Source organism: Thalassophryne amazonica, chromosome 20 (genome assembly GCF_902500255.1).
Source record: "Thalassophryne amazonica chromosome 20, fThaAma1.1, whole genome shotgun sequence".
NCBI classification, from domain to species: Eukaryota; Metazoa; Chordata; class Actinopteri; order Batrachoidiformes; family Batrachoididae; genus Thalassophryne; species Thalassophryne amazonica.
Window position 1 is genome coordinate 16301346 of NC_047122.1, and position 14323 is coordinate 16315668.

At 39.1% G+C, this 14323-nt stretch overlaps 1 protein-coding gene across 12 annotated transcripts in view; it reads left to right on the top strand.

Annotated features, from left to right (window-relative positions):
• Window positions 1-14323, top strand: part of macf1a (microtubule actin crosslinking factor 1a) — a 431888-nt gene that overhangs the window by 154131 nt on the left and 263434 nt on the right. Inside the window, exon 1 of one of the 12 annotated variants that reach the window (XM_034161164.1) lies at window positions 4925-5234. The exons of the other annotated variants lie outside the window; for them this stretch is intronic. Coding sequence (XP_034017055.1) covers window positions 5168-5234 — 67 coding nt within the window. The 5' untranslated portion in view covers window positions 4925-5167. Of the gene's footprint in view, window positions 1-4924; window positions 5235-14323 lie in introns of those variants that run through there. 12 annotated transcript variants of the gene reach the window in all.

Below are 14323 nucleotides of genomic sequence, written 5' to 3' on the forward strand. Positions count from 1 at the left end.
TCTGTGAAGAGACTTACGTGACCAGTTTTACCCTGTTTAGAATGACTTTCTGCTTGTTCATATATTAGGTTTATTAATAACAGTCACCTGTCAGTCATAATAAGGGGTTGGTGCCTACGTGAGCAGTGCAATCTGGAAGCATCTGTGCTAACTTCCCCTTTCAGGCATGTGCAGAAGAATTTAACCTGGAATTCCAGTGTGACTGCTGGGTTTTGGCAAGCAGCTCCCTCTGTGAGCGGATTATGATGTGATCATTACTACTGCTGTTGTATAATTTTGGGAACTGAGCCATGCTGCTTTTCAGTTTTTACTTTTAATAAGTAATTGGTAATCTAAACTAAATTAGTAATCTAAGATTAAAACGTAGGGGGAAAGTAGCTTTTTGTAATTCTTCCCTCACATTGTCATTTCTCCATGCTTTTGTTTGGTTCAGCCAGCAGTACAAAACTGTAGTTTCAATTTAGAAACAAAGCAAATCTTATTGATTTAAACAGATCTAGAGTAAAGGCAGCAAACTGTCACATTTGAGAATCTGAAACCCAGAAATGTTTAACAGTTGTTGAAATTTTTAAATTTTTTTTAATTTACTGAACATTTAACCTATAATGCAAACTAATTTAAAACATGTTTGAAGTCATTTAAAAACACTTCCAAACAGTTTTATTCAAATATAAAGGGAGAAAATCCTCAAGTTTGACAGACCATAATGTTTTTTTAATCAGTCATGATCCTCAATCAGTTTATAAAGTATTTAATTACTAACCAATTACCCGCCCCAGGGTGGGTTTGATTCAGAGACTGAAATGAAAACTTTATTTTCACCAACAAAGCTATCACCTTCCACCTATCTCTGATTCCAGAAAACTGTTGGTGTGCAACTTAAGCTGCCTCAAGAAGAGACAGCTTCTGCTGCTGCTATTATTGTTATTATTGCTACTGCTACCAGTACTACTACGCTACTGCTACTTGCAAAAATGCAGTGGAAAAAAGTTAATAGGAAAAAGAACAGCGTAGAGGTGTTCTGTGAGGTGTTTGGGCTTGGCAACTTAGAAATCAGGTGCAGCTTTATAGTTGAATTCGACCATTCTGATCATGGCAGCTTGTGAGAGAATAGTGAGAGGACCTTACAAGTTCCTGGTGGTAGCTGAGCACTGCTTTGGCATCATGCAACGTTCGATGTGATTTCATGACCGCACAAGAGGTCATGAAATCACCCCATCCCCGTAGAGACGGTGCCTGCTCCCAGACTACCAATAACCAGCAAAAATCTATTTAAGCATAAAAATTCAAAAAGAAAAAATAATATAGCACCTTCAACTGCACCACAGACTAAAACAGTTAAATGTGGTCTATTAAACATTAGGTCTCTCTCTTCTAAGTCCCTGTTGGTAAATGATATAATAATTGATCAACATATTGATTTATTCTGCCTAACAGAAACCTGGTTACAGCAGGATGAATATGTTAGTTTAAATGAGTCAACACCCCTGAGTCACACTAACTGTCAGAATGCTCGTAGCACGGGCCGGGGCGGTGGATTAGCAGCAATCTTCCATTCCAGCTTATTAATTAATCAAAAACCCAGACAGAGCTTTAATTCATTTGAAAGCTTGTCTCTTAGTCTTGTCCATCCAAATTGGAAGTCCCAAAAACCAGTTTTATTTGTTATTATCTATCGTCCACCTGGTCGTTACTGTGAGTTTCTCTGTGAATTTTCAGACCTTTTGTCTGACTTAGTGCTTAGCTCAGATAAGATAATTATAGTGGGCGATTTTAACATCCACACAGATGCTGAGAATGACAGCCTCAACACTGCATTTAATCTATTATTAGACTCTATTGGCTTTGCTCAAAAAGTAAATGAGTCCACCCACCACTTTAATCATATCTTAGATCTTGTTCTGACTTATGGTATGGAAATAGAAGACTTAACAGTATTCCCTGAAAACTCCCTTCTGTCTGATCATTTTTTAATAACATTTACATTTACTCTGATGGACTACCCAGCAGTAGGGAATAAGTTTCATTACACTAGAAGTCTTTCAGAAAGCGCTGTAACTAGGTTTAAGGATATGATTCCTTCTTTATGTTCTCTAATGCCATATAACAACACAGTGCAGAATAGCTACCTAAACTCTGTAAGGGAGATAGAGTATCTCGTCAATAGTTTTACATCCTCATTGAAGACAGCTTTGGATGCTGTAGCTCCTCTGAAAAAGAGAGCTTTAAATCAGAAGTGTCTGACTCCATGGTATAACTCTCAAACTCTTATACTCACTCGACTGGTAAGCCACTGAAAGCAGAGATAGGCATGTCCCAACTTGTACTCTGACACTCCATGACAAAATCTCTTGTTAAAAGTGAAATCTGCCAGAAAAGGGCTGATATCCAGCTCTTGTGATAACCAGAGAAATTGCACACGACGGTCCCGGATCCACACAGCCATCCGTTTAAAAATGAAATGGTGGTTTTTGCCTGTCGATCGCGGCTTGGAGCACGGCGCCGTGCGCCATTGTGGGCTATCCTTAAAGCGGTAATAACACTCGTTTAATCTCTGTGAAGCCCATAAAATTTTCACCGAAAGCCATGTGAATTTTCAGAATGGTTTCCAGCTGCCTGTCTCTAACAGTTTCTGAAAAAATTCTGATGGAACAAAGCCCAAATCATTCCGCCATTTCCTCGCAATGAAAAAAACGATGAGAGGGGTGGACCAGTGCTTACTCAAAGCCTGCCCACAGGCGATTGACGCAACCGACAAGCGTGAAAAAACTCACGAATACGCACGAAGGTTCAACCTTGGCTGACGTAAAAACATATGAATCAAATCCATATATTTTTTGCATAAAATAAAAAGGTCGGATACTTTTCTCACAGACCTCGTATGTGTATATGAGATCAAAGATGAAATGAAAGACAGCAAATCAAAGTAAAGACATTAATAATTGATAATATATTGAAAATTCCTGACAATCTGCCAGGACAAAATGATGGAAACAGAGATCAAAGGTTACCGCAAGGCAACCTTTAATCAAAGAGCACTAAACTGGAGTTAAAACGGTAACATGTCAATGATGCACATTGATTCAACTATAACTTAATTATTCTGTGACAGTTTTGTGTGTGTGTGTAATACGGTAAAATGTTTTGCTTATTAAATGGCTTTGATCTGGGTTATCTTCATTTTACACTCATTAATTGAAATATTCAGCAACACATTTTTACTGGATAAATTAGTATCTTTTACTGCACAGAATTGAATTTTGCGTGGGGTTTGGATTGAGTTTTTCTTGTGATGCTGGTATGTTATTTGCACTGAATTGACCAATAATAGTCTTTGAAATGGATTATTAGTGTCTGTTCAGACATCAGGTTAAATCTGGTGGTAATCTGATGAGTAGAGTTGTGGTTAACTGGTCTGTGTGGACAGCTATGAAGTATTAGCAGTGGGGCATCTCCAAAAAGGTGAATTCATTTGGAATGTTTGACCTATTTTATTTGTGTTTGGTGTGTAATGTCTGCAGCTCTGGAGTGAAATAGTGTAAGTTAAATAAAATAAAAAAAAATTACTGAAATAGCAACAGCAGCCACAGCCAGAGAAATAAACCCTGCAAACTGAAAGAGAAAGATGTTCCAGAAGAAGAGGCAAAGAACTGAGAGAGCTAGAACTCCAGACCTCCAGAAGACTGAGCGAAACAGAGCTGGAGAGAGGGAGATTAGAGGAGCTAATGGGAGAGGAGGGAGTGAAGGATAAGTACGCTGTGTGGTATTATCGGTGCAAGCACTGTCTGGTATTTATAGTGAGGATGGCGAGAGAGAAGCAGCAACTCTCTCTGAATGCACAGAACAAAGGAAGAAGTTAATGGGAAGGCGTGAAGAACAGGGTTGAGTCCCCAAAAGGAGGGATGAGCTCAGTGACATCGCTGATGGTAGAGCTGGTGTTACTGAGTTTGACTATTTGATCGTCAGACTTCACTCACTTTGTCACTCCTCATTTTCTAACTTCTCTCTCGCACGTCTTCTCCAAAGGCATCATTTGCATTCCACAGACTGCACACTCAGCTTTTCTCTTCCAGTTATTTAACAACATGACGAGACAGAAATGATTCAAAACGGCCTTTGAGCTTCAGAGAGGGTGAATAACTGAGAAGCCAATGTACCTTTCAGATGTGATCTCGCGAGAAAGAATGTTTTCTTTCTGGTTGGATGACGTGTTCGGTACCAAATTGTGCGCTGCCTCATTGTCTCCGTCCTACACACATCAGCTTGTTTTCTTTTCTCTGTTAGATTAGACTTCAGCCCAGATCTGTCAGATGTTTTTCAGAATCATTGCAGCTACACATCATTATAACCTGAAACACCCGAGAAGTCTGACTTTACCTCTTATGGTGAGGGGAGGAGTGAGGAAAGGAAATGAATGGAAGGAAATGAGATATGAGAGAGCTGCTGCATCTGGTTTTTGTCTGGCTGAGTGAGAAGCAAAGTGTGTGCAGGGTTTTTATTTCCCCTTAAATTTATTTAAAGAGCCTTACAGCATGCAGGTTTCTAAGAAAAGATCAGTAAAAATGTTGCCCTGCAGGGTTATGGACATCAGCTGGGAGAGTCTTTTACCTGATCGTGAGAGGTGTGAAGGCACGCATGATTCTGCAGTCTGTGTATAGGCCGCCTGTTGTGATGTAGAAGCAGATTAAAATGAGGGGAAGGAAGAGAGAACGCCACCAGCTGGTGAGGAGGTAGTAGTGAGAGTGAACAGGAAAGGAGGGAGATTTTCTCTTTCGTCAGAAGGGGAGGAGCTGCTGCTGACTTTGACACACACGTGGGAGAGCAGCTGCTCTGGGGAGAGAGAGAGGGAGAGAATGCCGGCCAAGGCAGGCTGACATGGCCACAACCACAGAGAACAACGGAGCAGAGAGGGAGAGAGAGAGAGAGAGAGAGGGATAACGGCAGAACCACGGCACGATTAAAGGAACAAACCATCTCTCTTCACCTACTCTTCAGACTTGTAGAACCTGCTCCTGCCTTGTGTGCTGCATCTTTCACTTTTGGATACAGAGAGGCTGTCTGTTGCCAAAGACGTCTTACTGCTATAATTACCCGAATTCTGGCCTGGATTATGCACCGTTAGCATCACAGGAAGGCCCGTTAAGGTCACGTTAAAACTCTGCGGACAATGTGGCCTGACTACAGGAACGAATGCCATCTCAATGCTCACCTGTACTCGCTCATGTGCTGCGCAGGTCAGTGTGTGCATGAGCATGTGTGCGTGTGCAGCGTGGTTCCTGTCAACACGTGTTTGTGTGTATTTTCACATTCTTTCACACACTGTGGTGACAACGGCACTAACTCCAAGAATGTATGCTATTAGAAGAAATCACTACAATATTTTTGTGGCTGTTTTTTCAGTTTCTTTCAAATTCTTGATTTACATTAATCTTGCAATCCAGGATTATAGTAGATAATAAAGTTAGAATATTGACAAGCCTGTATTCTTGCAAAGTTATAGCTGTTTAAGAATTTGTTTACGTTGTTGCTTTGATAAATACTAACCCTCCATGCTGTGGCCTAAGCACCAGTTTATATCATAATTAAAACTGTATATAAAGGGCCGTTCTTACTGTGACTCCACATTGAATGGAGCAAACCACAAGTTAGTAAGTGTTGGTTTGCTGAGAGATGCAGAGGATTACCACATGACAGACTAAACTCGGGGTAACAAGCCTCCGGACTACTGGTACTTTCGATTAGTGGATGATTATCATAAAACCTCCAAACAAACAATCAAAACGGTTAAAGATTCTGCAGAACAATTCCTTCAGATTGAACATGGAGTTCTGCAAACACTTCTTGTGTCCCTGCAGTCTGATGGTGAATCACAGCCAAAACTTGCAAAGAGTAATTTCACTCTACAAAATGATCTACCCCTAAGAAACTGATAGGTTGTCTACTCCCGGGTAGGTTGTGAGGTCTTGCCCCAGGTGAAGGAGTTCAATTACCTTGAGGTCTTGTTCACAAGTGAGGGGACAATGAAGCGCGAGATTGGCCGGAGAATCGGTGTAGCAGGGACGGTGTTGCATTCTCTCTAACATACCCTTGTGATGAAAAGGGAGCTGAGCCAAAAGCTGAAGCTCTTGATCTACTGGTCAGTCTTAATTCTTACTCTCTCCTATCGTCATGAGTGTTGGGTCATGACCAAAAGAACTAGATCGTGGGTACAAGCGGCCAAAATGAGTTTTCTCAGGAGGGCGACTGGTGTCTCCCTTAGAGATCACGTGAGAAACTCAGTCATCCGTGGTGAGCTCGGAGTACAGCCAGTGCTCCTTCACATTGGAAGAAGCCAGCTGAGGTCGACTGGGCATCCGGTAAGGATGCCCCCTGGGCATCTGTGTAGGGAGGTGTCCCAGGCACGTCCAGCTGGGAGGAAACACCGGGGAAGACCCAAGATTAGGTGGAGAGATTATATCTCCACACTGGCCTGGGAACGCCTCAGGATCCACCACTCAGAGGTGGTTAATGTGGCCCAGGAAAGGGAAGTTTGGGGTTCCCTGCTGGAGCAGTTGCCCCGCGACCCAATCCCGGATAAGTGGTTGAAGATGAGTGAGTGAGTGAATGAAATGATCACTCTATGAAATTGGATCACTCATAGAAAACTGGTGTATCTTATATGAAGTCATAACTTCCTTTTTCCCCACAGCCCACTTCAAATTAAGCTATTTAATCTTAAAATAATTACAAATTAACTGTGGCTAGTGGTTAAATGTGGACTACAGAGAGCAATACAGATTTCAGAGCAAAGCTCGTGTGTGTGTGTGTGTGTGTGTGTGTGTGTGTGTGTGTGTGTGTGTGTGTGAGAGAGAGAGAGAGAGAGAGAGAGAACAGTGCTTCCCTTTGTGGAGGAATGTGTGCCTTTCCATCATGGCTGATACAGACACACACGTCTTACCACGGCTACTTTGGTCATAATAATAATAATAATAATAATAATTGTGGTTAAACATGATCACTTCTGCACCAGTTTACCTTGACAAGTTCTCACACACATGCAGTGTGTGTCATTTAATAGACACACTATGTGTGCACACACACACACACACACACACACTCACTCACTCACTCTGAATCAGTGTAGATATCCGAGTGCATTCTCAGGCAGGTTCTGGTAGAAAGATGTTGCAGTGAAACTCTTTTGCAAGACAGTGTTGAAATATGTGTTTGCTGGGGGCTTGCCCTTTAGGTAAACTCTGCTCATTGTCTCTGTGCGTGTGTGTTTGTGTGCCATGCTGAGTGACCTCAGTCTCTCTGTGTAGTTGAGATTTTTGACCTGGTAAATCCTAAATCCCTTCTACATTTGGAGCTCGGCAGGTGATGGTGATCTGGGATCGTTTGTGACAAAGTAGAAAAGCTGAGAGAAAGAGGCGTTTGAAGGAGGAAGTGATACTGCTGTGCTCTCCATATGGCTGCTTTTTTTTGACAGCTTTTAAGGCTTTTCATGGCGGCTCGTACTGGTGTCACAGACCGAATGGTCCCCCCTAAAAATCGGTCTGCCCTGTCTTCACTGCGCATGCGTCATCAGCTGTGGTTCACAGATTATCACCTTGTTTCTGCTTAAAACTTCACTCCAGTCATCATCTATCTCAGCGACAGATATCTGAAGCTTTTTTACAATAATTATTTCCACATAAATTCAGCATTATTTCATAATAAAAGATGGAGGAAGTGATCAGAGCACCGTGGCTACACGAGCTGCTAGCTGATGCGTTCACTGCACGTTGGTCATTTCAAAGCGTCACCCGTAATGCTTCATTTCTGCTTAAAACTGACTTTAGAATGATTTAAGAGGTTTTACCTTGTCATCTAATGGTTAATAATTCCATTAATCCATTTGATCGCTTTGGGTGAAGAGACTCTGTCTCAGACGAGCGAGCGGCTGAGCTCTGGAATGACCTATGCGCAGTGGAGGCAGGGCGGACCAATTTTTAGGGGCGGACCGTTCGGTCTGCGACACCGGCAGAACAGTGTTTTCTGATTAGCTGTGTGTGTGTGTGTGTGTGTGTGTGTGTGTGTGTGTGTGTGTGTGTGTGTGTGTGTGTGTGTGTGTGTACACACAGTTTGCACTTTGCCAACATGCTCAATTGCAGCATTTTTGTGTCATTTGTGGAATATATTTGGCAATGGACTGCGTGGTGACGTGGCACTTTATTAGAAGCCTGCACAGCTACTTGTATGTTACCCTCAAACACCAGGATGTTTGAATAATAGAAAGTACACAAACATATCAACGCATGATGTAAAAGTTAATGTTATTAAACTAAATAATTACTTCTGAACACAAGAACAGAAAATATATATGTGCTGATGAGATGGTTATTTATTGTCATAGAGGAGAAAATACTTAAAGGCACCAGAAAATATTCACATTTAAGAAGTTGGAATCAGGGAATTGCCATAAAAAAGGACTCAAAATGATTGATTCTTAAAATAGTAGATGATTAACTGCTCTACAGTTAGTATATTGCTCAGATCAAAAACAAAACCAGAAATTTTTTCTGAAGTTCCAGAACAGAAACATGATAGTTTTTTTTTAATTATCACCTAAAATAGTTTATGCTTGCAATAACTTGGCACTGATGTCACTTCCTGTCTTTCTGCACAGTAAATTTTGCTTTACTCTGTTGGGGTAACATTTGGTCCCAGTCTAGAGTAAAATACACTCTATTATAGAGTGAAATCAGCTCTACCATCTTGTCAAATCAAGTGGTTCTACTTAAATAACAGTTGATTTTACACTATGATAGAGTATATTTAACTGTATTTGGACTGGGACCAAATGTTACCCCAGCAGAGTAAATTTTACTCTGCAGAATTTACTGTGTGTGAATGTCCTGCACGTCTTTGAATAGTGGAAAGAAATTGACCAGCAGCAGGTGATAAAAATAAAATGTGAGCGTCGTCTCCTTGTTAATATCCAGGCAAGGTAAATATTGTGAGATGTACCTTTATTTAAAAAAAAAAAAAAAAAAAAAAAAAAAAAAAAAATGCTCTTTGCCATTAACGCAGTCAAATGTTTGATGGACATGCTTACATGTAAACAGAGATAGAGTTGAAAATGGTTGGCTAGCTCCAGTTAGGCTAATCTGTGTGCCAAGCATTGCCTTGCTAACAACAGCATTAGAGACAGGCAACAGTAAAATACAGCAAATATCAGTCGATATTTGACTGTATTTGAATATAAGATGCTGTTTTGAAGCTCTGGGCAAGAATTCCCATGTTTTACTATTTGTGTGGTAGGAAAACGCACGTGAAGACTGCTGGGAGCAGAGCCAGAATGTCCAGGTGAAAAGAGGCTACATCAAAGTGGAGGAGGAGGTTGTGGTGGGGAAGAGAGCGTCGGGTTCTATTCCTGACCTGCCTGTCTCACTCCTCTGGCCTGTTGACGATGCAGCCACAGCTTCAGCACAGACAGACACAAGCTCCAAGCTCAGCCTGGAGCTTTTAAGTAATAAAGTTTGTGCTCATTTTCAGAAGTTTGGCACATAGTTTTATAAATGAGATTATGTATTTGAAATTTAACCAGTATTAATAAAACAAGGACCACACAGTGGCTTAATGGTTGACACTGTTGCCTCACAGCAGGAAGGTCATGGGTTCTCTTCCTACTGGTCTTTTGTGTGTAGAGTTTGCATGTGCGTGTTCTCTCTGTGTTTGCGTGTGCTTCCTCTGGGTGCTCCAGCTTCCTCCCCCTTCTAAGGACATGCAGGTTAGGTGACTTGGTGACTCTGCACTGACTGTAGGTGTGAATGAGTGTTTGTGTATCTGCAGGCTTTCCAGGGTGTACCCTGTCTCACACACCCCCTGTGACCCTTGATTGGAGTAAGCGGGTATAGAAAATGAATGGATGGATTAATAAAACACATCGTATTTACAAAGTGTTCTTGTGTCGACATGGAACCAATCAGATAAATTGATGCGGTTGATGCTGACAGACAGCTCTGTGCAATTTTGGTACATTTAAAAGTATTTTATAGTATGGAATTTTTACACACGTGCAATTGCAGTGCATGCATGGCTATTGCTTTCAGTACTGTGTGTTTGCCCGTCTGTATGGCAACAAATTAAGTTGGAGTTTGTAGCCAATTTAAACTAAAGTTGGGGGGGGGGATGATTAAGGGTCAGAGAAGGATATTGTGATTTGATTGAGAAAAATGGTTTAAAAATCAAGATCAAAATCTGGGCCCAGTGCTTGTAAACAGGTGATAGAAATGCTATTCCAAGGAAATGGATAAAGATATAAACACCCAGCTGTCCCAATGTACTGTCTTTGCATGACCTATGAAAAGGGTGGGCATGATTTTTGTATATTTGGTAGAGAATATTACAGGACATTTTGAATTACTTTTCAATATCTGGGTATATTTAATGAGTAATTTCGATTTTTAATTAATTGTTTATATGTTAATATTTCAGAATGATTTAATTTTTTTATATTCATATATTTATTATCTTTTGACGATGACAAAGTTTATTCGGCACACAAAATATTCAAATAGAAAAAAATGAACAATTCCACAAATGCATAAACAAAACTAGTGAGTCTGAAAGGGTGTGGGCTGAAGCAAAGCTTTTTAGCGCCCACCCCTGCTAGTACAAGTCCATCAATTCTAATCAGTCATATTTATATAAATACAAATTCACTACTACATGTCGACACACAGACATACACATCAATATACTATTCACTTATAATTATATTTATGTAGTACCAGATCACAACAAAGTCAAATCAAGGCACTTTACGCAAGTAAGGACTAACCTTACCAACCAACCCCCAGAGCAAGCACTAGGCAACTGTGGTGAGGAAAAACTCCCTATAAGGAAGAAACCTCAAGTAGACCAGGCTCTTGGGGGTGACCTTCTGCTTGGGCTGTGCCATATATACCTGTATATATATGTATATACTATATATACATACAAATACACAGTCACTAAAGTGGATATGACACCTAAAAAATTAGGTAAAACTAGAGCCCGCCCAATATATCGGCCGGCCGATATTATCGGCCGTTATAAGCCCTTTTCAAAGTACTCACTATCAGTTGAAATTTTGCCAATAGAACGCCGATAATTTCTCATAAACAGAACAGTTACTGAAATAATGTTTGTGTCGGCAATGTAAAATGTCCTCACATCGTTTGTCCAGTAGATGGAGCTCTGACTCCATTCAACTGAGAGCTGCTTACACCCCTGCTTAAATGTGTTCATCACCGGCCCCTGTAGTTCGCCGTCACACTGCACTGATAGGCTGACAAAAGCATACAAGTAAGTTTATAAGGATCTATATCCTTATCCTGAACGTATATATCTAAATTGCAGCAACAAGAGTTACAAGATCAGATGTATTTCACAACTCTTTTTAAGGATATGTATTTGCTAATTTCACAAAGGTTTAATTCTTGGTTGCATTTTTTGAACTTCAAAATTTTTCTCTGTTATAAAGTTAATCAATATGAGGACATAGCTTCAGCTTTTAGCGCATACCTTTTTTTAAGGGCCCAAAAAAGAACATTTTATTCATAAAAAAAAATATAAATATATATAACGACAATAACGATATTTGGATGGAAAAAATGACGATAGCCGATAAATCAGCCGATATATATATATATATATATATATATATGCTATCGTCATTTTTTCCATCCAAATATCGTTATTGTTTCAGTGGCGGGACATTCAAATGTTGTATATAACGGGAGAACTGCGTCCATTTTCCCAAAACGCTTAGGTTGACCGTATTGTATAACCTTTGTTACATGTAATAAGACTATGTTGTCTTTAAGTGTCATATCCACTTTAACACCTAGCCATGTCGGCAGATTTTAGTAATTTTCTAGTAACTTCGGTGGCTGTTTTTGAAGATTGTGAAGTATTACTGTAATGTGGTGGTCATGGTGATACAAAATAATGAAGATTATGCTGTTTTTGTCTACATACATTCTGTTGCTGGTTATGTATGACCTATCGATATTCAAAGGATTTAGAATAGACCAATACTTGATACATTGAATGACATCATGTAAAACATGATCACACACAGCCTTATCATTTCTAACTAGAGCACTGTGCTCATACAGCACAAACCTCTGCCTACAGTAGTTTCCTATTCCAAAAATTTTTTATCTTGGAAAACATTTTCAAGGTCAATGTCCTTTTAGAAGCGGCTTTTCATAACCTAAATTAGATGTGATCAAATGTCAGGACTATGTATTTAGTTCATGTACTTGAATCAAAGTTTTTTTGTGTGTGTGTGTGTGTGTGTGTGTGTGTGCGCACGCTGGTGTCAGTTTTATTTATTTATTTATTTTTTCAACTTTTTCAGTTTCTGAATTTTTATTTAGATAATTTTCACAGAACATTGGTTATCTTTGCTCTGCACAATTTATCATTGTTTTTTTGCACTTGGTTTCCAATAGATAATTGGAAGATAGACAAACAGGCATAAAATTGGAACCTCCATCTAGGGCTGGGCGATATGACCTCAAATTTATATCACAGTATAAATTGAATCCCTTCATGATAACTGTATATATTGCAATATAAACTTAAGTGTAAAATTATAATGGAAGTGTTTCTGAATGGGTTATATAGTCCCTTGGCAAAGCTATGTTGATTAAAAAAAAAACATAAATTGTAAATTTCAAAAATATGAACAAATGTAGCAAATTAAAAAACTAAGCTATATACAACTATTTACATTCAATTTTTTGTACAACTATGTACTTGCAATAAGATGCCACACAAATTATATTTGTGCCACTCAGAATTCAGAATTCCTGTTCAAAACACCTGTCTCACTTGTGTTGGACATGTAATTTTGGACCTCACACCTTGTCATTCCTGCTTCTGTCTAGCTGGGGGCAGTGTTATTACTAGTTTTGTCTGTCTTTGGTGGCGTTTTGTCTAGAAAGTCTTCAAAGACCACCCTGTGTGGGTTGATGATCCTTATTGGCTTATGTCATGTGTTTTTACCATTGAAGTTGAAGGTATGTTTTTTTTTTTTTTTTTTTTCCCTCTCCTTCTCCTGCCCCAAGACAGAGCTAAATGAGGAAATTAGACTTTTTGCTGCGGCTTTCTGCAAATGCACGCACCAAATGTGACCATAAAATTAGCGAAAAAATATTGCGGAATTATTAATCATAATTCAAGTTATACTAGTCCTATTAACAGAATTTAACAACTGGTATAGAGCTTGAAGTCCATATGCTTTTTTTTTTTTTTTTTTTTTTTTTTTAAAACAGCTCCTCCTGCTCTGTGGTCTCTGTGGTTGCATCAACAAGCTTTATCGCGATTGGTCGGTGGAGTCCAAATCTCTACTGTAGGCCAAATTTATATCATTCATACAATCTGCCGCATATACCGTGCACCCGTACCTCCATCCAATTTTGGTGGTGTAGATAAATCCATAACAGAAAAGAGTGTGGCTGAGGTACTTTTGATTGAGATATAATGCAAAATGTACACCAAATGGACTTTTCATTATTAAAGTCAAATGTCCACAAAATCCACAATCTGAATCAGATCTGGATCAGTGATCTGGATAGTGAGTGCCAGTCTGTGACAGTGATTTATTTTTATGCTTTACTGCTAGATCTGTAGAACCTCTGGCCTTTATTTATTCATTCATTCATTCGTTTGTTTTTGTTATTTATATTACTTATTCTCCACCAACTATATGACTTGAATTCCACATCTCATATACCACATTCGAATTCATACTTGTGACTTTAGATGTTTCACTGCATAGGGAAATTCTGGCTTTTTTATTTATTTATTTTTATTATTATTTATTTTTTTTTTTTTTACTGCTAATCAGTTGCATACTTGGAATACCATATCTCATGGCTAATTGATTTCATTATATTTGTGATTTTATACAGTTGCATGACTGTGTAATTGAACTTGTAAACTGCATCGGTAATTGTGTAAAAAAACAAAAAAACAAAACAACAACCAAAAATTAAATGTGGAGATGCAGATATTTGTACATGTCTGCAAAACAAAGTTTTATGCACAGAGCTGTGCAAATGTGCCAGAAATGATTGTCATAATATCACTAGATGCAATACTTGGCAGTGAAGATTCTGATCAGGATGGCATTGATGGTGAAATGGAGTAACTGCTTATTTAATAAAATCCTTAAATACTGATGAAAGTTTTTTTTAAGTCGCTTGCATGCTTCCTGTGTTTTTTATTTTCATTTTATTTTTCATTTTTCAAAAATAACATACTTGATTCGTGTTGACAGTCTGGACCAGCGGTTCTCACTAACACT